An 18,680-nucleotide genomic window follows, 5' to 3' on the forward strand; every position below is an offset into this window, starting at 1 on the left:
ACGAGCACAGCTCGTCATGCTGTGGCAGATGAAACAGACTTTACAAGCTTGAATGGAAATATCTGCTGCAGAGAGACAGAGCTATCTGCTCAACCCTCTGCAGAGGGGTTGATGTGCTGAATGAGGATACAGCAGGGGATGCTTAGTGAGGGAGCTGTTACTGAACACTCCAAGTACCACCTGGAGGGTAAGAGGGACACCAGGTGCTCCCACACCCCATCCAGCTCTCAGGATTTGATGTTCTGCACATCAACCTGAAGCTCCCTTCAGTGGCTTGCATGTTGCCCTAATGTGCAGGCAAGGCCTTGCCCAAGCAGGGAGGTGCCTGAGTGCCCCCACTCCAGCTGGTCCCTGGCCTCTCCTGCCCTGCAGCATCCCAGAGCCGTGTGCTCATGCCCAGGAGGAGGGATAGTGCCTGGTATCCTGTGCAGGGTGCATGACCAGGGCACTGTGAGGGCCCGGGGTGCTGTCCACGGGGCTGGTGCCCCTCTGAGTGCCAGGCTGGCCAGGTCCCCACCAGTCACCCTCGTCTCCTGGGTATTTTTAGAAGCAAAGTGCTGTTTAATTGTGAAAAGGCAGCCACGGGAGGGGAAGCCGGGCGGCAGCGATAGGGCAGCTCCTTCCGCAGGCAGTACCAGTTCAGCTCCAGCTGCCTCTGGGGGTCAGCGCCGGGCTCCATTCCAGCCCGATTCCACTGGGAACCTCTGCTGGCTCCAAAGCTCACACCATGAGCCTCCACACATGGGGCCAGCAGGCATAGGGAATGGCTCAGGGATTGTCGCTGCACGCAGGACCTCCATCCCTCTCAGCCCCCATAGGTTCCACAGCAAAGCTATGCTCACCCCAGCGGGGGCCAGCAGGGGCTGGTGGGGGCCAGTGTTCCTTTGGCTCCAGCTCCCAGGCGCCAGCGGCTGTTTTTAGCTGAGTTCAAGTCCAATGTTTTGAGATTTTCTATTTTGAGCAGCAAAGCTGAAGAAGTGGAACAGCCCCTGACCCCTGGGTGTCTGTGCAGAGTGAAGCAAGGAGTCAGGCAAGGCGGGTGTGGGGTGGCTTTTGCCCCTGGGGGAGTGTAGTTGTCCCTGGGTCTTTGCCCCACAGCTGCCTTCATGGCCTCTTGCACGTCAGGCTGTGCCGGAGCCTGTTCCCATGTGATCCCATCTCCCACACTCTCCCAAGAGAGGTTGGCCTTTCCGGCACTGAGATATCATTCCTCCTTTCTCTTCTGCAGCAAGATCCCAGTGAAGCTGCTGAGTAGGATGTGTGGTGTCCCACTCCAGACCCACACCCCTTGTACCCCACCATGGGTACGTGTGTGCCCCCACAGAGCCCCCATTACATGGCACAGCTGGAATGTCCCCAGGGGGCACAGCCTTGGCAGAGAGGCACAGGGCTCGGACTGGGCTGCTGTGTTGGCACGGCCAGTTCAGCTCAGTGCTGGTCATGCTGCCACATGGAGAGTTTTATCCCCCTGCAGCAGCTGTGGGGCCCATCCCCTGCTCAAGAGGATGCTGGGGGACATGCCTGGCAGTGGGGAGGGCTGGTACTCACCAGAGCTGCCATAGCGAGTTGTCACCACCAGTGCTGCCAGGGGTACAGGTGGGGTGACCCGGGTGACAATGGGTGCCGTTTGCTGGGCTCCCAACAGGCAGACACTAGCCCTGGGCATAGGCTTTGGTCTCGTTTTATTCAATTCTGCATCTCCAGAACCACCTCAACCTGCACGCTGGCACTACTGCCCAGAGTTTGTGCTGAAGCCGGGTGCTGCCAACGGTTAGTGAGGCTGGGGCCACGTCTCCAGTGTCCCAGCAGGTCCTCAGGTGCGGGGCTGGCGTGTGATGGTGAGGAGCCGGCGGAAGGCGGCACGGAAGTCCCGGTTGAAGAGGGTGTAGATGAGGGGGTTGAGGCTGCTGTTGCAGTAGCCGATCCAGAAGAAGAAGTTGAAGAGGGGCTTGGAGACATGGCAGCCCTCCCCACAGACAGCCCCCAGGCTGTAGGTGAAGAAGAAGGGGAACCAACACAGCACGAAGGCCCCCATCACCACGGCCAGCACGATGGTGAAGCGCCGCTCCCGCGCCCGCACCAGCCGCCGCCGGCAGAGCAACACACTCTGGTTCTGGCTCCGGCACCGCCATCCTGGCACCCTAACACCTGACACCTTTCCTGACACCTTTCCATTGCTGGCAGGGCACGGGGAGCGGGTGGCGAGGAGGGTGGCCGTGCGCTGGGCAGTCAGGCGGTAGATGCGGCAATAGACGGCAACCATGACGAGGCAGGGGACGAAGAAGGAGGCGGTGCAGGAGGCCAGGACATACCAGGTCTCCTGGCTCAGCTGGCACTCCCGGCCCCCTGGCCGCGGCCGCAGGAGCGGTGGTAGGGCCACCAGGGCCGCCGATGCCCAGACTGCCCCGATCATCCCCTTCACCCGCCGCGGGCTGCGGCGCAGGTTGAGCCGCGCCGCCCGCGTGACGGCCCAGTAGCGGTCGAGGCTGATGGCGCAGAGGTGCCCGATGGATGCGGTGCAGAGCAGCACGTCCAGCGCCAGGTACAGGCTGCACCACAGCCCGCCAAAGTACCAGTAGCCCATCACCTCATTGGCCAGCGAGAAGGGCAGGACGAGGACAGCCACCAGGATGTCTGCCAAAGCCAGGGACACTAGGAAGAGGTTCTGTGGAGCCCGCAGAGCCCGGCTGGTGGAGATGGCCACCACCACCAGCGCATTGCCCACCAACGTGGCCAAGAGGACGGCCAGGGCGGCCAGCAGGATGAGCCCTGTGGCTGCAGGCGAATGTGGGGCACTGCTGGCGCTGCTGCTGGTGCCACTGCCGTTACTGGAGGTGTTGGAAAGGGTGCTGGCTGGCTCCATGCTGGCCTGACCCTTCAGGCAGACAAAGCCTCATGGGGTGTCCCCCCAGCCCACTCACCGGCCCCACGGCGGATGTGGGCGCAGCCCCAGCATTGCTGTGTCCCCAGGGGAGTGTCCCGGCTGCCACAGCTCCTGCACCGACCCTGTCCGGTGGCAAGGCAGAGGTTGTTCTGGCCCAGTGGTCGCCCGGCTGGGCATGTGGGATGGCTGCAGTGCCGGGAACACAGGGAGGCTCCCACGGCAGTGCTGCTGGCTCTGCTAGTCCCAGTATGGGAGGAGGGCGGGCGGGAAGGAGGGACGGAGGGAGGGAGGGAGGAAAGCATGGGCTGATATCACTGGCAGGAGCCCAAACATCTGTGGGCAGTGGGAGAAGTTGTTATTGCCAAAAATTAAAGGGCTCCCTCCAGGGTCACCGTGGCAGGAGGGCTCCTGCCATGGGTGCCAGGGTGCCTGGTGGGCCAGGGGCACTGCCTGGCTATGCTGGGTTGACATCCTGCTGATCCCTAGACCAGCAGCACCCCAGCACCTTGTTGGCTGCCCCTTGCTGTGCCTCGCTCAGTGACATGCTGCTGTGGCACACAGTGGGCCACCATGGACCCTGCCAACTCAGCCCTCTGGAGATGAGATCAGTGGAAGAAGCTGCCCATGACACACCTCGGTGCAGCTCTCTGCAGAGTGCAGGGTTTAGCTGTGGCATCCTCAGCATGTGCCCCACAGCACCAGCAACATGTTTGGCATATCCCCAGCACCAGCACTTGTCTGGGGCCAGGCTGAGCAGTGATAGTGCATTGAAAAGGGGGAGGATGATGGGTGTCTGTCACCTGTGGCTGCAGCTGTGGCTCCACAGGGTTTGCAGATGCACGAGCCAGAGACACACCCTGGGGCACGGGTGCTCAGCCTTTATTGAACACCAGCTGAGCAGGGATGACAGAAACCAGCGGCCACGGGAGCAGCAGCCCAGGTGTGTGGTACCAGCTAGAGCCGGGTAGCACCATGTGGGAGCGGGCAAGGCGAGCCCACCCGGATGGTGGGGCTGGGCATCTCCTCGGGGTAGGAAAGCACGGGGTTGTCCAGCCCCAGCCTGGCCTTGTCCCGGGGAGGGCCCTCATGCTCCTCCCAGCCCTCCGGGCTGCGGCAGCGGTCGGTGCAGCAGAGGGTGGCCTGGGTGATGACCCGGTCGAGGGGCTGCAGCGAGTGCATCCAGGCGGGGAGGAAGTCCCAGGTCTGCAGCCATTTGGGCAAGCGGCCAGGGCTGTGCGCCTGCAGTGCATTCACCAGCCCCACGAAGAAGAGGAGGCCGAGGAAGGGTGCGCCCACCCCCACCAGAGCCCGCCAGCCCGCCATGGAGATGCCGAAGACGAGGGAGGGCAGCAGGAGGAAGCAGATGATGAGGTATAGCACGGCGAACCAGCGGTACTTGGCCGTGCGCTCGCCCAGCGCCTTGGCCATGCGGATGGGCAGGCGGGTGAAGGGCAGTGGGTACCACAGCAGGATGCCAGAGATGTTGAAGAAGAAGTGGCAGAGAGCAATCTGTAGGAATAGCATCCTGGTTGGGCTAGGCACGTGGGCTTCCCCCAGCCCCTGGCCTGCCCAGTGCCCTCAGCCAGAGCAGCTGTGGCCCCAGGCTGCACACACCTGGAAGGAGCTGGCCAGCTTGTCCCCTGGGCTGGCCAGGGCGGCCAGGATGGCGGTGGTGGTGGTGCCAATGTTGGAGCCCAGGGTCAGCGGGTAGGCGCGCTCAATGCTGATCACTCCCAGACCTGTGGGAGAGGCACCCCATCCCGCCCCATTGTTCCTTGCCAGAGCCATCCCCACATTCTCTAAAGGAGGCACAGCTCCTCCCATCCCTGTGAGTGCCATAGCACCCCTAGGCCATCACAGCAGGGACCAGCACTTGGCAGGGGACCAAGCATGGCTGGGACTCACCAATCAGGGGTGTGATGGCTGATGTGAAGACAGAGCTGCTTTGCACCACGAAGGTCATCCCAGCACCCACCACCATGGCGAAGTACCCAGTGAGCCAGCTGAGAGGGTGTGGGAGGTCTGCCAGGCATGGCCATGGGCACAAGTGTGGACACAAACATGGGCATGGACACATCAGTTAGGAGCAACCCAGAGCTCCTACATGGTGCTGGGAGAGGCTGTGAGGCCACGCTCTAGGTATGGGGTCAGGCTTGGGTATGGGGCCAGCCCAGTGGCCGGGGAAAGAGGAAGGGGACACCCGGAGGCCATGACAGCCATAAGCAGAGTGGGGATCAGGGACAGGCAGGGGACATGTGGGACAGGCAGGGACAGAGGGCAGGGACAACCAGGGATAGGTCTGAGGATGGCAGGTGGGAATGGGGATGGGTGGCCATGTGGCAGATGGTCCCTGTCCTACTCACCAGTGTTGATGACCTTCTGGATGGCTTTGGCCACCTGCCCCTTGAGCAGGGAGTTGAGGAGTTTCACGAGGAGGATGAGGCAGGTGCAGAGCACGACGAGAGACCCAGCCAGCAGCACCAGCCCCACGGCCAGGTCGGGCAGTGGTGTGTCAGTGAAGAGATGCTCGCCTGCCCCACAGCATGGCTGGGCGAGGGGCTGGGGCTGGCCCGGCCCCGCTCACAAACCTGCCCCCACAGACAGCCCCACACCTGGACCCCAGCCCCAACATCTCCTAGCCCTGCCCCACACCATGGATCCAGCACTGCTCCATCCCACGTACAGCCCCCTAGCCCTGCCTGCATCTCCCCAGCCCCATGTCCTGTGCCCCAGCCCTGCCCAAGCTTCCCGCACCCACTCACACTTCTGCCTGGTGACATTGTGGAGGATCTCGATGCCTTTAGTGCTGCAGTGCCCAGGGGCTGTGCAGTTCAGGGGGGGCCCAAGCCCCACAGCAGCCATCTGCAGGGAGAGGGTGTGCTGCAGCTGGCTCCACAGTGTCCTCAGCCAGCCCCTCCCCACCTCTCCTCCATGGGATTGTTTGGTGGCCCCAGCAGGGCCACAGACCCCTCACCTGTGGGGATGTAGGGCCACACCAGACGCGGATGAGGCTCCGGTTGCGCAGGCTCTCATCCCCTGTTGCAATGCCAGTGATCACTGACTTGTCCAGCTGCAACAATAGACATTGGTTTGGTGAGGGCCCCTGGGGGCTAACAGCACTCAGAGCTTGAGGACATCTTCACTGGGATTGGGACACCACTGCCAGCCTGGGGACACTTGGATACAACCACTGCCAAAGGGACACCAATGTTGAGGGACCACTACCAGCCTGGGGACACCACGCTGCTGAACACAACAGCTGAGGAGACCTGGATGATGAGCTTGGTGAACGGCTCTGTGATGATCTTCAGCAGGTCAGGGGCATCCTTCCCGCTGCGGATGTTGAAGGTGGCCACAACCAGGCGGGTGACATGGTGCAGGTACCCACTCACCACCTCCAGTGGCAGCAGGACCAGCACTGACAACCAGTTGAAGCAGTCGTGCACCGTGGCACCGGCAAAGGCTCTGTCAGAGTGGAGGAGCCCATTGGCATGGGATGGCTGTGGGGAGCAGCCCCCAGCCCCCCAAGTGTCCTCTGACCCAAGCAGCCCTCACCGTTTGAACTCACTGCGGTCACCGGCCTGCATGAGGGCCACGATGGTGTTGGTGACGGAGGTGCCGATGTTGGAGCCCATGATGATGGGGATGGCAGAGCGCACCTCCAGCACTGGGGACAGAGAGACCCTGTGCCTCGCATGGCTCTGCTCAAGATTACCCCATGCAGCCACCCTGTCCCCCAGCCTCAGGTCCCCAGGAACCTCATGGCACACTCACACCCTGAGGAGACCATGCTGACAATGATGGAGGTGGAGGTGGAAGAGCTCTGCACCAGCACAGTTACCAGGATGCCCACCACCAGCCCAGCCACCGGGTTGGAGAGGATGGCGTTGTCCTTGAAGATGTCCCCTGCCACCTTGCCTGCAGAAGAATGTGAGCAGCAGTCTGCTGGCACTGCAGGTGCCACCAGACTCCAAGGAGTCCCTGCCACCCTACTACCTCCAGCCAACTGGAAGGCAGAGCTGAGCACGTCCAGGGAGCACACAAAGAGGTACAAGAAGCCAAACATCAGGGGCACCTTGAGAAGGGAGACACAGATGGACTGGACCCTGGCCCAGCACCCGAGCTCTGTGGAAGACAAGAGAGAATGTTAAATGCCTGCTGTGGCATGACCCTGGCTCCCTGGGCTCCCACAGCCCTACACCATCCTCCTGGCCCCGGCAGCACAGGGCTCATCCCCAGCTATGCCACCACTCCCTGGGTCCCCTCCATCTCCTCTCACCCTGGAGTGCCTTGTGCCAATTGCTTCCATTGTCCCTCAGCTCTTCCTACGTCACCCCAGAGAGCTGAGCGTTGCCCCACACTCCTCTCCCCATCCTGGCACCCCACACTCCTGGTACTCCAAGCTCCCCTGGGTGTCTCCAGCAGGTCTCTGGAGTGTTCCCCAACCGAGGCGCTCTATGCCCACCACTCACAGGGTCTCACCTGGCTTCTGCAGCTCGTCCAAGCCCAGCCGGGGCCCCTGCCAGGGCAGCACATCCAGCTCGTAGCGCTCCCTGCCCTCGCGCAGGCGCCCCGGGGAGCCGGGGCAGGGGAAGCCATGGTCAGGGCAGGGCACAGGACCAACGGTGAAGGGGCAGGTGTGGGCACCCGGCAGTCGATGCAGAGCTGGGAAGAGGGGTCACCCACGTTACAGCCCCGTCCTTGTGGTGACCCCCCTGCAGCACTGCCTGGGCCAGGATCTGGCCAGAAGCAGAGCTGAGCCTGGTGAGGTGAGGAAGAGGAGGAGGAAGGCTGGGGGCACCTACCTTGGGGGCTGGGGCAGTAGGCAAACTGGGGCCCATGAACCACCCTTCCTCCCCGCACTGGGCAGTGGGGCAGGACCGGGCTCTCCCTCCGGTAGGGCAGCATCACTCCTGTTGAGGCTGAACAGAAGTGGCCGCGCGTCACCATGGCTGTGCTACACTGACTGCCACATCCCCCCGAATCCCTGAAGTACTGGCACCACTGAGGAGCACCATTCCATCACTCAATGGTCCCTTGGGCCACCAGCCACTGCTGTACCACCCCAGCGATCTCCCTGGGGACACGGGAAGGGGACTCCTCCTGCCCAGGGCCCAGCTCACCTGAGGCTGGTTGGGCACTCAGGGCAGAGCCGTGTCCACATGCCGCATCCACGCGTCCCTCCAGCGAAGTGGCCTGTGGGGCACCACGGCCCTTTATACACACGCCAAGAGCAAAGTCTAAGGAGCCCCGTGTTGCCCCTCGCCTCCGCTCGATGCTCACCTCCTCCCCAGAAATTCCTGTAGTTAATGGGTAACCCGTCCGCATCCCACGTCTGCTGCGGCCCTGGAGCGGGATGGGGCACGCGGCCCTGGGGTACCCGGCACTTCTTGCCTCGCCTGCCCGAAGCCTGGGCGAGTGGCAGCTGCTGCAGTGAGGAGCAAACCTGGGGCAGTGCTGGAGCCCAGTGCCCGAGGGGTGATGCCGGAGCACCCTCAGCTCTCCGTCTTTTGGTGCCAGGTGCTTCATCCGCTGCATGAGAGCAGGAGGAGGAGAAGGGCTTGGTGCTAGTGCTGCCAGGGCATCCCAAACCAGAGTTGAGCCCAGCATGCATCCACCATCCTCAGAGCCATCTGAGCATCAGCCCAGCGCAGGACGTCCTCACCCCCAGGGCACTGGTGGTGTGTGACGTCAACACCAGAACGATCCGTGTCCTGTCACTGGTGTGATGGTGGCACGCAGCCTGGCTCAGCCCGGCAGCACTGCGAGGGCAGAGCATCTTCCTGGCATGTCTGATGCCAGGGTGGGCAGGAGCGGAGCGACACCACCACTGCCTTCACCACCTCCTCGACGCTGTTTATGATTACCTGCTGCTTATGCACCTCCAGCCAAGTTTCCATCCACCCACAGAACACCCAGCTGGCTCATGTCCACATCTGTCTGCAGGAGAGACAGGGGACAAATGCCCCTCCAGCCCCAGTGCCTGTGGCAGTAGGCACAGAGAGACTGCATGGCTGCCACATCCCATTTCCCCAGGATCAGGCACTCCCAGGACCCATTGCCATGGATGAGCCAGGTGCAATTGTATGAAAGCAGCAAGGGAAGATTCCTTGAGTACTCCAGGGCACTCAGGGACAGGCTGGGGACATTCCTGCCATTCCTGGAGCATCACTGAACCTCCTCCACTGAGTCACAGGCTGATAGAGCTGAATGCCCAGGAAGAGCCACAGCAGGGGACATGTCCTGCCTCTTCAGGGCCTGGGGACCCTTCTGCTCAGGGGGTGCAGCCAGTGGGCAGAAGGCTGGTGTCCGCACTTGCCCCATGCCCGGGGGCTCTTGGCCAGCTGCCCCCACAATCATTAACCTGGTGAGGCCCTGGCAGCTCTGGCTGTCACTTATTGACAGGGTTGAGGCTGAAGTCCTTGGTCGTGCCGGCCCTACAGCTTCCCCTACTCCGTCAGCAGTGCTGGGAAAACAAGCTCCTGGCACTGCCCCTTGCTGCCAATCTAGGTGGCACTGAAGTTGAGGGCTGGCCCAAGCTCTGCCCTGGTCCCAGGAGGGTTCTGTGGGGTACAGGAAGGTTAGAGGGACAGTGCTGCTGGGAAAAGCATCATCTGGCCTTAGCCACAGAGGAAGGAAAGGAACGCACATCCAGGCAATGCTCTTTATTTCCCCCGGTTTCACGCCACAGACAGAACTAAGCAGCACCACGGAGACACAGGGGGGCTCTGACTGGGGCTGTGGGACCACAGCTGGCTGTGGCACCATGGGGCTGGGTGGCCTTGCCCCCATCCCTGGGCAAGCCTGGGAGCCCTGGACCACCCCTCTGCCTCTGGCCAGACAGTGGTGATGGAGCGGTTACCGAAGGCACAGCCAGGAAGGGCCCTGGCACACACAGATGCTGGGGGGATCTCCTGGCTGCTGTTGGGGGGTTGTCTCTATTGCAGACTGTGTCTGAGATCACTGGGGACACCAGGCTGCTGGGCATGGGGACCTGCAGGACTGGCAGAGCCGGGCTCAAGGCTACAGCCCAGCACATCTGTTGGCAAGAATGACAGGATGGGCACATGCTGGTCACCTGCACACCAGACTGAGGTGCTCAGCACCCAGGGGTGCTGCATTCCTCAGACACCAGGCAGACCTGTCCCTGAGGCTGAGCACCCTCAGTCCCAGCTGGGATGGGGCAGGGGGTCTATGGGGATTTGCTCCTGTAGGTTGCTTCAGCAGCCACCCACATAGGGTCTCTGGCGGGGAGGAGCGAGGCTTTTTTGGCACAACCTTCTGGCTCTGCCTCTGTCTGCCCAGGGCAGGAACCATGTGCCCTCCTCCACAGCAGAGCTACTGTGGCAGGATCAGGCCACACTCAGGCAATGCAGACAGTATCGACCTGCCCAGGGCACAGGCTGGCAGGGCCATGCTCACCCTCCCCCAGAAGGGTGGACCCATGCATGAAAGGGACAGCCCTGTTTCCACAGGGCCAGGGACTGGATCTGACTCTCAGCTCCAGGCATATGTCATCCTGACCCTGCCTGCTTCTGAACCAGAGTTCAGGGCTGGAGCCTGCCTTGAAACCCCACTCACCTTCTCTATCCTACACACCCTTAAGCTGGAAGGGTGCTTTCCCCACCCAAATGGTGAGTGGGGCTGTGGCAGCCCGGCACAGGCAGGATGTGCTGGGTAGGCAGCTCTGCCACAGGCAGAGGCACTGGGCAGGATAGTGCCAGGCATGCACAAGATGTTGCAAAGTGCTTTGCAACAGGGGTTCAAACTATGTACAGGACTCCCTTGACGTGCACCAGGATGCGACCCCACGGAGGGGCATGGCAGCTGCTCAGCCACTCACAGCGACACGACACGACAGTTTGGGACAGGACGTGGATGAATCTGTGGTCCAGGCAGTGTCGGCGGTGCAGGGCAGGGGCCGGTCAGACCCCATGTTGAACCCTGGCATGGCCTGGGGGTACTACACATCAGGTGGGGATGTGCAGCAGGACTCGTCAGAACTTGTGGTCGAATGAAGGCTGAGCCAGTGCAGGCTCTGCAGGCTGGGGATGGCTGCTTCCCTCAGAGCCTGGGTGGGCAGCACAGGGTTGATTTGACCCTTCACAGGCACTGTCATCCTGCACGGGCAGCTGGAGGAAGTCAGGCAGGACCAGGTCCTCCTTGGAGAGCAGCCCACGCTGGTCGTTGGCCCGGCAGCTCTGGGCACGGTTCAGTAGCTCCACCAGCCCTGAGGAAATGCAGGTCATGCACCTGAGCCCAGCACTGGGGGTTTGTCCTAACACCTCGGCTGCCCTCTCCACCTGATATGACCCTGAACATGTCCCAGGCACAGCACCTGCACCTTTTCCCTGCTCCATGCCAGCACCCATGGGACCCTGCACCCATCCCCAGCACACCATGAGCCCTGCATCCCTCACCCTGTGTTTTGCCCCAGCCCCTCAGGTTTCAGACATGCCAGGACTCACCTTCCAGGTCATACGTGCGGCGGTTGAGGTTCATGGTGGCTGAAGACCGTGGCCGGGAGAAGGAGGAGGGCATCTCCCACCGTGTGTCGGGCTCTGCTCCTGTTGGGCTTCCCTCCTGCCATGAGCAGCCCAGGTCTCAGCCATGGGGCAAGGAGGTGGCACTCCCCCCATCTCACATTCCAATTGCCTTCCCACAGCCTGGCTCCCACCTCAGCACCTGCTGCCCAGCCCCGCAGCATGTGCCAGGGCCCACCTTCCCCACGGACCACAGCAGCAGCTGTGTGGGCATCTCTGGACCAGGGTTGGTGAGATCTTAAGCTCACCTCACTTCGGAGCGGAGAAGGGGCAGCTGCAGCCTCTGCGCTCTCCATCACTCGCACGTCTGCAAGGGAAGTGATGCTCAGTGCCCCATCCCAGCATCCTGATCCTGGCCTGGCCAGTGACAGGATGGACCCCATCCCAGGTAGCAGGAGCCATGGCCACCAGAAAGCAGCCTAGCCCTGTGAGCACTCTGCAGGGTGGCATGGCTTGAGGTGACATAGATTGGGAGGGAGGACATTTTACCTGCTGGCGTTTCCAGGACGAGTTTCTGAGCAGACACTGTGCTGACCAGCTTCTCCAGGTCCAGGGCAGCCAGCTCGCCTTGCTGCAAATGGAACAGCCAGCCACATCACACTCACTGTGGCACGGCAAAGGCAGCCAGGCTGAAGACCTGCGAGCTCCCCGGCCAGAGCCCGCTGGCTCACGGGGCACCACACCACCGGTCCCTCCCAGCCCACAGTGGGATGTCATGGCCTGTCCCAAAAATGGGGATTCTATGAGCCCACAGGCTGCCCCCAGCACAGACTGCTGCTCCCCACCACCTAGTCACAGGCAGAAGCCCTTGTCCCAAGCCCCAGACCCGTGACTGCCCCCATCAAAGGGGCTGGGGCCATGTCCCCTGAGCCTCACCCGCCGCAGCAGCGCCTGCTCCATCCTCACACCGTACTTCCCCAGCACGGGCTGCAGCGCTTCCCGGATGCGCTTGGTTGACTTCGCTGTGATGCGGATGGTCTTACTGAGGGAGGAGATTTCCAGGCTAAAGAGGGGGAGAAAAGGCTGTGACAGGCAGGGGCAGAGCCAGGGCATTCAGGACTGCATGGGGGACTGGGTGTGGGGCACCGTAGGTGGCCACACATGATGTGGACTGGACCCATGTGGGCAAGAGCATCAGCACGGAAACTCTCACTCACTCAAAGCTTATCCTGTTCTCCAGCTTCACCTCCTGGTCTGCCAACACGGAGCACTCCTGATCCAGCACCAGTGCTTTCTGCAAGAGCCAAACCATCAAGAGAGAGCCAGTAGAGCGGCACATGGTCCCAGCATGGGGATGGTCTGCCTGGCAGGGATCCTACTCCCCGCTGCCTGCCTTACCTGCTCGTTCCCCACCAGGTAGACCTTGATGTCAGGGAGGCTGAAGCCACGCTTCTCACATATCCCTGCCAGCATGTCGCGGATGGAGTGGCCAGGCCGGACAGAGGCCAGCGAGGCTGTGCCATCGGGCAGGTACACACAGCAGTACTTCATGGGCTTGGCTGGCAGCTCTGCCTCGCTGCCCCCCAGGCTCTTCCGTTGGCCCTGGGTGAGGGATGTGACAGGATGAGCCCGACCAGTGGCACTGTAATACCATGGGGTTGGTGCGGTGACAACTCACCTCTGTCCAGGGGCTGGTGGCTGTGCTGGCCGAGGAGAGGAAGCCCAGGTCCAGGCTGGCTGAGGAGTTGAGTGAGCCCTGGGATTCCCGCCAAACCGTGGTACTCCTGCCGCCTTCTCCCCCCTCTAGGACAGACAGAGGGACAGTGGTGGGAAACCTTCAGGGGTGGTGTGGCCCCTCTGTCCTGCTCAGCACAGCACCTACCTGCCCAGGAGGGCTCCCGCCGCTCTGCCCTCCTGAAGGACCGTCGGGGGCTGTGGTTGGCACCACTGCCCGCTGTCTCCACACCCAGTGGCAGGGACTTGCCCGGCTTCAGCTTCGACTTCTGGGGTGAATTGAGCAGTATCTCAGCATGAGGACATCCAAGGTTTCCCTTGCCTTTCCCTGGTCCCCTGACTGCTTGTCTTGTCCTCAGCCTGGGGCTGGGTTTGGTCTGAGCAGCAGGGAAGAGACCCAGCATTGAAGGGACATGTCCTCCTTCCCCATTCTCCCCCACTCACCTTGCTGAGCTCAGGAGGGGGGCTGCTGCTGCGGGAGTGGGGCCGCAGGTCAGGCAGGGGCTGACCCTGGCTCTCTGCCCGCAGGCAGGCCTGGTAGAGCGGGGATTTCACAAAGCGTGTGTAGCTGTCAAACTTCATCAGGTTAAAGATCTGGAAAGGGAGGATGCATGTGCCTAAGACCCCTGCCTGCCTACACCTTGCTCTGGCCACTGCCCTGTGGCACGGCTCCATGGTGAAAGCAGTGATGCTGGGTGATATGTGGGATGGTCCCGGAGCCCTCCCCAGTCCTGCAGGTGGAGCACAGGTGCTGCCCATACCTGGAGCTGCTGGATGCGAAACATGTCTGGGGAGGGGGTGGCCAGCATGTCCTCCCCAATCCAGGCCTGTTTGTCAATGTTCACAGGACTGACTGAGTGGCTGGAGAGGAACTCATCGTAGATCCGCCGTGCCTCCTGGGCCAGCTGGGGGAACAGGGGGGTCAGGCTGAGACCAAGAATCCCCTCCTTACTGCCACCCTTGGCTCACCCCTGCAGTCACCTGAGCCCTCAGGAATCAACTTTCTCCTGGGACCAGCTCAGTACTTGGACTTCAGGGCCAAGCTCTTGGCACAACACGCCAGTCCCTCTGCAGAGGTACAACCTGAGGGAGGAACCATCCCCCGTGGTTGCCTGGCTCTGTTCCCATGATCCCCAATCCAGCTCTGCCCTTCATCTCTTCTGTCCCTCCAGCAGCACTGGCCACCCTCTGGCCACCCTGGGCTGGGGAAGCACATCCTGCTCCATGGGGCAGGTATCCCAGCTATAGCTTTTCTGATGTACACCAAATCCATCTGCTTATTCCTCCTGCAAGAGCCCCCAACCTGCTTAGCCCCCCAGGACAGGCTGGACAGCTCTGCCCAGGTCCCTCCCAGCAGCTGGGTGACCCAGACTGCACAGAGACTGTACCTTCTGCGTGTCACTGGCTGGGATCTGCTGGAAGCGCTCACATGCCTGCCAGAAGTAGACGTTTTCAGCGCTGAACTCCTTCTTGAGGAACTCCTGTGGGGCAGAGAGAGCTGCTGGCCTGGTGGCACTGTGGCTGTGGGACAGTTGGTGGCCAACAGTGGATGGGAGTGGGGACCAAGTCCTGGGCTGTGGCACTCACAGTGAAGTAGGTGACAGCCACATGGTCCTGCAGCAGCGTCTCGAAGGATTCAGCCCAGCTGACCACAGACCCCTGTGTGGAGCCACAGGTGGCTGGTGCTGGCAGGCTGTTCACACTGTGGTTGCTGCCACGGGCCCTGGAGGCATTTAACTCTGAGAGAGAAAAAGGGTCAGTCCTGGCTGTCTCCCTGTCCCCCAGTGTCACTCCCCAGCACCAGCAGCCTTCTGTGTCTGCAGCAAGTTCATCTGCCCCATCCCGATCGGAGCTGGTTAGCCCTCAGGAAGGGAACATGAAGAGCATCACAGTAGCATCCTTGGAGGATTGAGCACCATGATACCACAGCTGGCACCTCCAGGCACAACAGCTCTCCCTGCCAGTGCTGGCAGTCCTCCCCCCCCTCCCCCGGTGGGGTGTCACCGTGACTCCACCTGTGACTCATCTCCCAGGGGAAGGCACCCACCCAGGAGGGAGACCAGGGTGGAAGGGACATGAAGAGCACAACGGCACAGAGGGAACTTGGAAGATGGACAGAGGTGCCTGAACTCACCTCCTCTATTCCTCTGTCCATGACGAGGGACAAATCCAGCAAGTGGAGGGCACAGAAAGTGTTGCCCTCAGCTCCTAATCCTAAGGAAACCCTCCCTAGGGGAAACCCAGGGTGACCATGTATTCAAAAAGATGGAAGTTCCCAGGGGCAACCCCGGCTTTTGAACTGGTTGGACTGGTGAGCAACTGGAAGCAAGGGGTCATTTGCAACAGAACGATTTGCAATGGAAGCAGTGCTCTCCAGGCAAAGCTGACAGAAATGGAGGTGTGTCAGGCTGCTGCTTTGCCAGGCTCCCCACCCTTCTCCTGTCTAAAGCACGGGTAACTGGGGCCGAGATGGCCATCTCAAATGGACCATCTGAGATACTCCGTTCACAGTGAGACAGACAGACAGACAGACTCCCTTAGGAAACCCAGGGATGCCTGGTACCCAGTTCTGCTTGCCCTGGAAGCCCCTCAGCCCTCAGCACCCAAAGGTGCCAGCTGAGCGGCCATAGGGATGGACAGGCAAAACAGGGCTATGCAGGAGGGATGGAGGGGTACGGACAGTCCCAGCATTGCAGGCCTGGCCATGCACCCGCCCATGGCATAGCCTGTGCTGCCACAGGACCTGGCACCGGGCTGGCTGTGTGCTTCCCCCTCCCCTGAAGATGATGTTGGCCTCCCGCTCCAGGGTAAGAGCAGCCTTACCTCCATCCGACACAGCTGGGCCCTGGGGGGTGGAAAGAAGAGAGGTGAGAGTCTGCCAGCCTGGTGGAGAGGTGCCCAGGCAGGCAGCAGCTTCAGGGCAAGCCCAGTCCAAACCAGGAGCAAGGGACATGGGATCCTGGCAGGGGCAGGACACAGGGCTCCCAAATCATAGGCAGTGAGTAAGGATAGGGGGTTGCAAGGGGTGCACAGCTTTTCTACCACCTCCCCATGCCCTGGGGCCAGGCCAGCAATTGGGAAAGGGCAGATGGTATCAGATGTAACCCTGCCACCTCAACCAACCGGGGAGGAGAGAAGCACAGGAAGAGGAGGGGAGGAGGGGAGGGAAGGAAGGACAACCACAGCCCTAGGCAGGCAAACTGCCTGCTCCCTCCTTCCTTGGAGCCTGGAGCTACTGGAAGGCAGATGCCCAAAACCAGGGACTGGATGCTGCAAGCCCAGGACACAGCAGGACAGGGTGCCCTGCAGTACCTGCTGGGCTGCCCCAGATACCAGCTCTAGAGATGGAGTGCCCCAGGACCCACAACAAGCAGGGAGATGGGCAGAGCCACTGCAGCCAAAGCCCAGCCAAGCACTCGCTGCACGTGCTGCCTTTCATCACCTCCTTGGGGCCACACTGAAGTGATGCCCTGACTGAAGTAGGTGCCCTTGACCTGCCCAGTGCCCCCCACCCTGCCAGCCCCACACACCTCAGCCTATCCCGCATACTCTCTGACTTCCCATCCCAGTCCCACACACCCCAGGAGCACTATCCCACCCCTGCCTTTCCCTGCTACCCCACGCCACATGCCACTGCCATGCCCCTTATCCCAGCCCCATGCACCCCTATCTTGCTAGCTCCTTGCTCTTCCCATCCATCCTTGCTGCCCACACTCACATAGATCTGTCCTGCCTGTGCCACCCAGCCCTAAACACCACAGCACTGCTGACTCCTGTGCCCGATCCCCATGGGTCACTGCTTATCCATTACCCCAGTGCCACACATCTCCACTTACAGCCCTGTTCCAGCTTCATAAACCCTTGCTGCTCATTACCCCAGCCCTGTATGTCCCTGCCTGCTACCCAGCCCCACATACTGCTGCCTGCCCCCAAACCCCTCTACATCTCTGCCTGCTTTGAATACCCAATCCCCATCCTGCACTGCCTGCTACCCAGTCCCACACCCTCCTGCCTGCCTGTTCCCTGGCCCCATACATCCCTCTGTCTGCACAGTATCCACACCGAGATTCCTTGCCTGCCTACTGTGCTTTCCATATTCTCCTGCCTGCCGGTTACCTGCTCCCATATATCCCCTCTGCCTGCCCGTTATCCACTCCACACCCCCTGCCCGCCTGGTACCCAGCCCGATACAGCCCCTGCCTGCCCAGTACCCAGTCCCACACCCTTCTGCCTGTTTGTTTCCTGGCCCCATCCCCATACATCCCTCTTCCTGCTCGTGCTGGGGAGGTGGGACCAGGGCTGGCATACCCTCTTTCCAGCCGATACCTAGCCCCAGAGACGCCCTGCCCGCCCGGTACCGAGCCCCGCACCGCGCCGCCGGGCGGGGCAGCCCCGGGGGATGGAGACCGGCGCCCCGGGCACTCACCATGCGCCCGTTGTGGACCACCAGGAGTTTGCTCTTGCCCTGCATCCCTGGCTCGGCCCGGCGCGCTACCGGCGCGGCCCGCGGCCCCGCAGCATCCCCGGCCGGCGGCGCGGCTGTCGCTGCTCTCCCGGCCCGGCCCGGCGCTCCTGGCACTACCGCTTTCGGCTGCCACAGGAAGTGTCGCCATGGGAACCGAGACCGCAGCGGGGGGAGCGGGGCCGCCCTCCCGCCCCGCTCCGCCGGCACCGCCCCGGTGGGCACCGGCTCCAGCGCCGGGACAGGAGGCGCCGCGGCGCCGCCGCATCCCTGTCTCCATCTGCATCCACATCCGCTTCCCTGTTCCCATCCTCATCCCAATCCCCATCCTCATCCTCATCCCACTCAGTCCCCATCCCTGTCCCTGTCTCCATCTGCACCCACATTCGTGACTCCATCCCCATCTGTATCCCTGTTCCCTTCCCCATCCTAGTCTCCATGGCAGCATGGTCTGTGCTGCCTTGGGGTCACCACCCCATCACCACTCCTCCCTGAAGCCTGGAGAGCTCCTCCTGGTCATCACATCACCCCAAGGAAGGGGGGTTCAGAGGCAGGATGGCATCAACATATCCAGCACACCCTGCCACCAGCCTATGCTGCTTGCTCTGCTCACACGGGGTTTGCGGGTGGCCCCAGGACTGGTGTTTGCCTGTGCCAGCAGAACCTGGCAGAGAGGAGCGGTGGACGTGCAGCCTGGAGTCACCAAACTGATGCCTAAGCAGTTTTGCCCATCTCCTAAGGCCAGGGTTCCATGTTGATCAGCAACCACAAACCAGCGGAGGATATTTTAGGATATTTGTTAGGAAATCTCAGTAACTAACGGCACAGGATAAACCGCAGAGCACCATGGCAACCCGCTCAGGGAAATGCTAATAACTGGGACATAAGGTGGGTGATTAACCTATCAAAAGCAGAACCCTAACATTAAATTGGGTGCAGATCTATGCAGGAAAAAATGAAGCATTCCCACTGTGAGCAGGAACAAAAGTGGAGTGACATGAGCAGCCACAGCCCTGGCAAGGTCTCCGGGCAGGGGGGAGTGGAGGGTAGCCCCTAAGGCTCCCCTCTATCCCCCCCCACTGCATAGAGCGGCACTGGAATGGGGGGTGATTCTGCT

The 18,680-nt window shown here is 61.8% G+C and overlaps 3 protein-coding genes across 3 annotated transcripts; all 3 read right to left on the reverse strand.

Annotated features, from left to right (window-relative positions):
* Positions 1-1,813: 1,813 nt before the first annotated feature.
* LOC113986650 (alpha-2C adrenergic receptor-like) lies at positions 1,814-2,863 on the reverse strand. Its single transcript, XM_027718516.1, has one exon. The coding sequence runs from the start codon at positions 2,861-2,863 to the stop codon at positions 1,814-1,816; it is 1,050 nt and encodes a 349-aa protein (XP_027574317.1).
* Positions 2,864-3,742: 879 nt separating this feature from the next.
* Positions 3,743-9,435, reverse strand: SLC34A1 (solute carrier family 34 member 1). The gene is made up of 14 exons (XM_039385255.1): positions 8,168-9,435; positions 8,008-8,080; positions 7,690-7,806; positions 7,367-7,549; positions 6,881-7,009; positions 6,659-6,802; positions 6,440-6,551; positions 6,154-6,349; positions 5,859-5,954; positions 5,647-5,746; positions 5,248-5,415; positions 4,790-4,906; positions 4,499-4,623; positions 3,743-4,393 (listed from the first exon to the last, which is right to left on the reverse strand). Exons 1-14 carry the CDS (start codon positions 8,492-8,494, stop codon positions 3,839-3,841), a joined length of 2,442 nt encoding a protein of 813 aa, XP_039241189.1. The 5' UTR covers positions 8,495-9,435; the 3' UTR covers positions 3,743-3,838.
* A 99-nt stretch (positions 9,436-9,534) lies between these two features.
* On the reverse strand, positions 9,535-17,677 carry RGS14 (regulator of G protein signaling 14). Its single transcript, XM_027718512.2, has 15 exons — positions 17,528-17,677; positions 15,925-15,946; positions 14,689-14,840; positions 14,490-14,582; positions 13,863-14,006; positions 13,546-13,695; positions 13,250-13,370; positions 13,046-13,170; positions 12,766-12,969; positions 12,585-12,661; positions 12,304-12,430; positions 11,917-11,998; positions 11,676-11,734; positions 11,353-11,467; positions 9,535-11,114 (listed from the first exon to the last, which is right to left on the reverse strand). Exons 1-15 carry the CDS (start codon positions 17,570-17,572, stop codon positions 10,882-10,884), a joined length of 1,749 nt encoding a protein of 582 aa, XP_027574313.1. The 5' UTR covers positions 17,573-17,677; the 3' UTR covers positions 9,535-10,881.
* Between the last annotated feature and the right edge of the window lie 1,003 nt (positions 17,678-18,680).

This window comes from Pipra filicauda, unplaced genomic scaffold, assembly GCF_003945595.2.
Source record: "Pipra filicauda isolate LSUMZ 115617 unplaced genomic scaffold, ASM394559v2 scaffold3_size10097308_pilon, whole genome shotgun sequence".
In the NCBI taxonomy this organism is placed as follows: Eukaryota; Metazoa; Chordata; class Aves; order Passeriformes; family Pipridae; genus Pipra; species Pipra filicauda.

Coding starts and splice junctions, on each gene's coding strand:
- LOC113986650 (XM_027718516.1), bottom strand. CDS start 2,863: ATGGAGCCAGCCAGCACCCTTTCCAACACCTCCAGTAACGGCAGTGGC.
- SLC34A1 (XM_039385255.1), bottom strand. CDS start 8,494: ATGCTGGGCTCAACTCTGGTTTGGGATGCCCTGGCAGCACTAGCACCA. Junction 6,803..6,880: donor TGCCTTCCAGTTGGCTGGAG/GTAGTAGGGTGG, acceptor ATTCTTCTGCAG/GCAAGGTGGCAGGGGACATC. Junction 5,416..5,646: donor CAATGTCACCAGGCAGAAGT/GTGAGTGGGTGC, acceptor GCTGTGGGGCAG/GCGAGCATCTCTTCACTGAC.
- RGS14 (XM_027718512.2), bottom strand. CDS start 17,572: ATGCAGGGCAAGAGCAAACTCCTGGTGGTCCACAACGGGCGCATG. Junction 12,970..13,045: donor CCACCAGCCCCTGGACAGAG/GTGAGTTGTCAC, acceptor TCCCTCACCCAG/GGCCAACGGAAGAGCCTGGG. Junction 11,999..12,303: donor AGCAGGCGCTGCTGCGGCGG/GTGAGGCTCAGG, acceptor TTCCATTTGCAG/CAAGGCGAGCTGGCTGCCCT.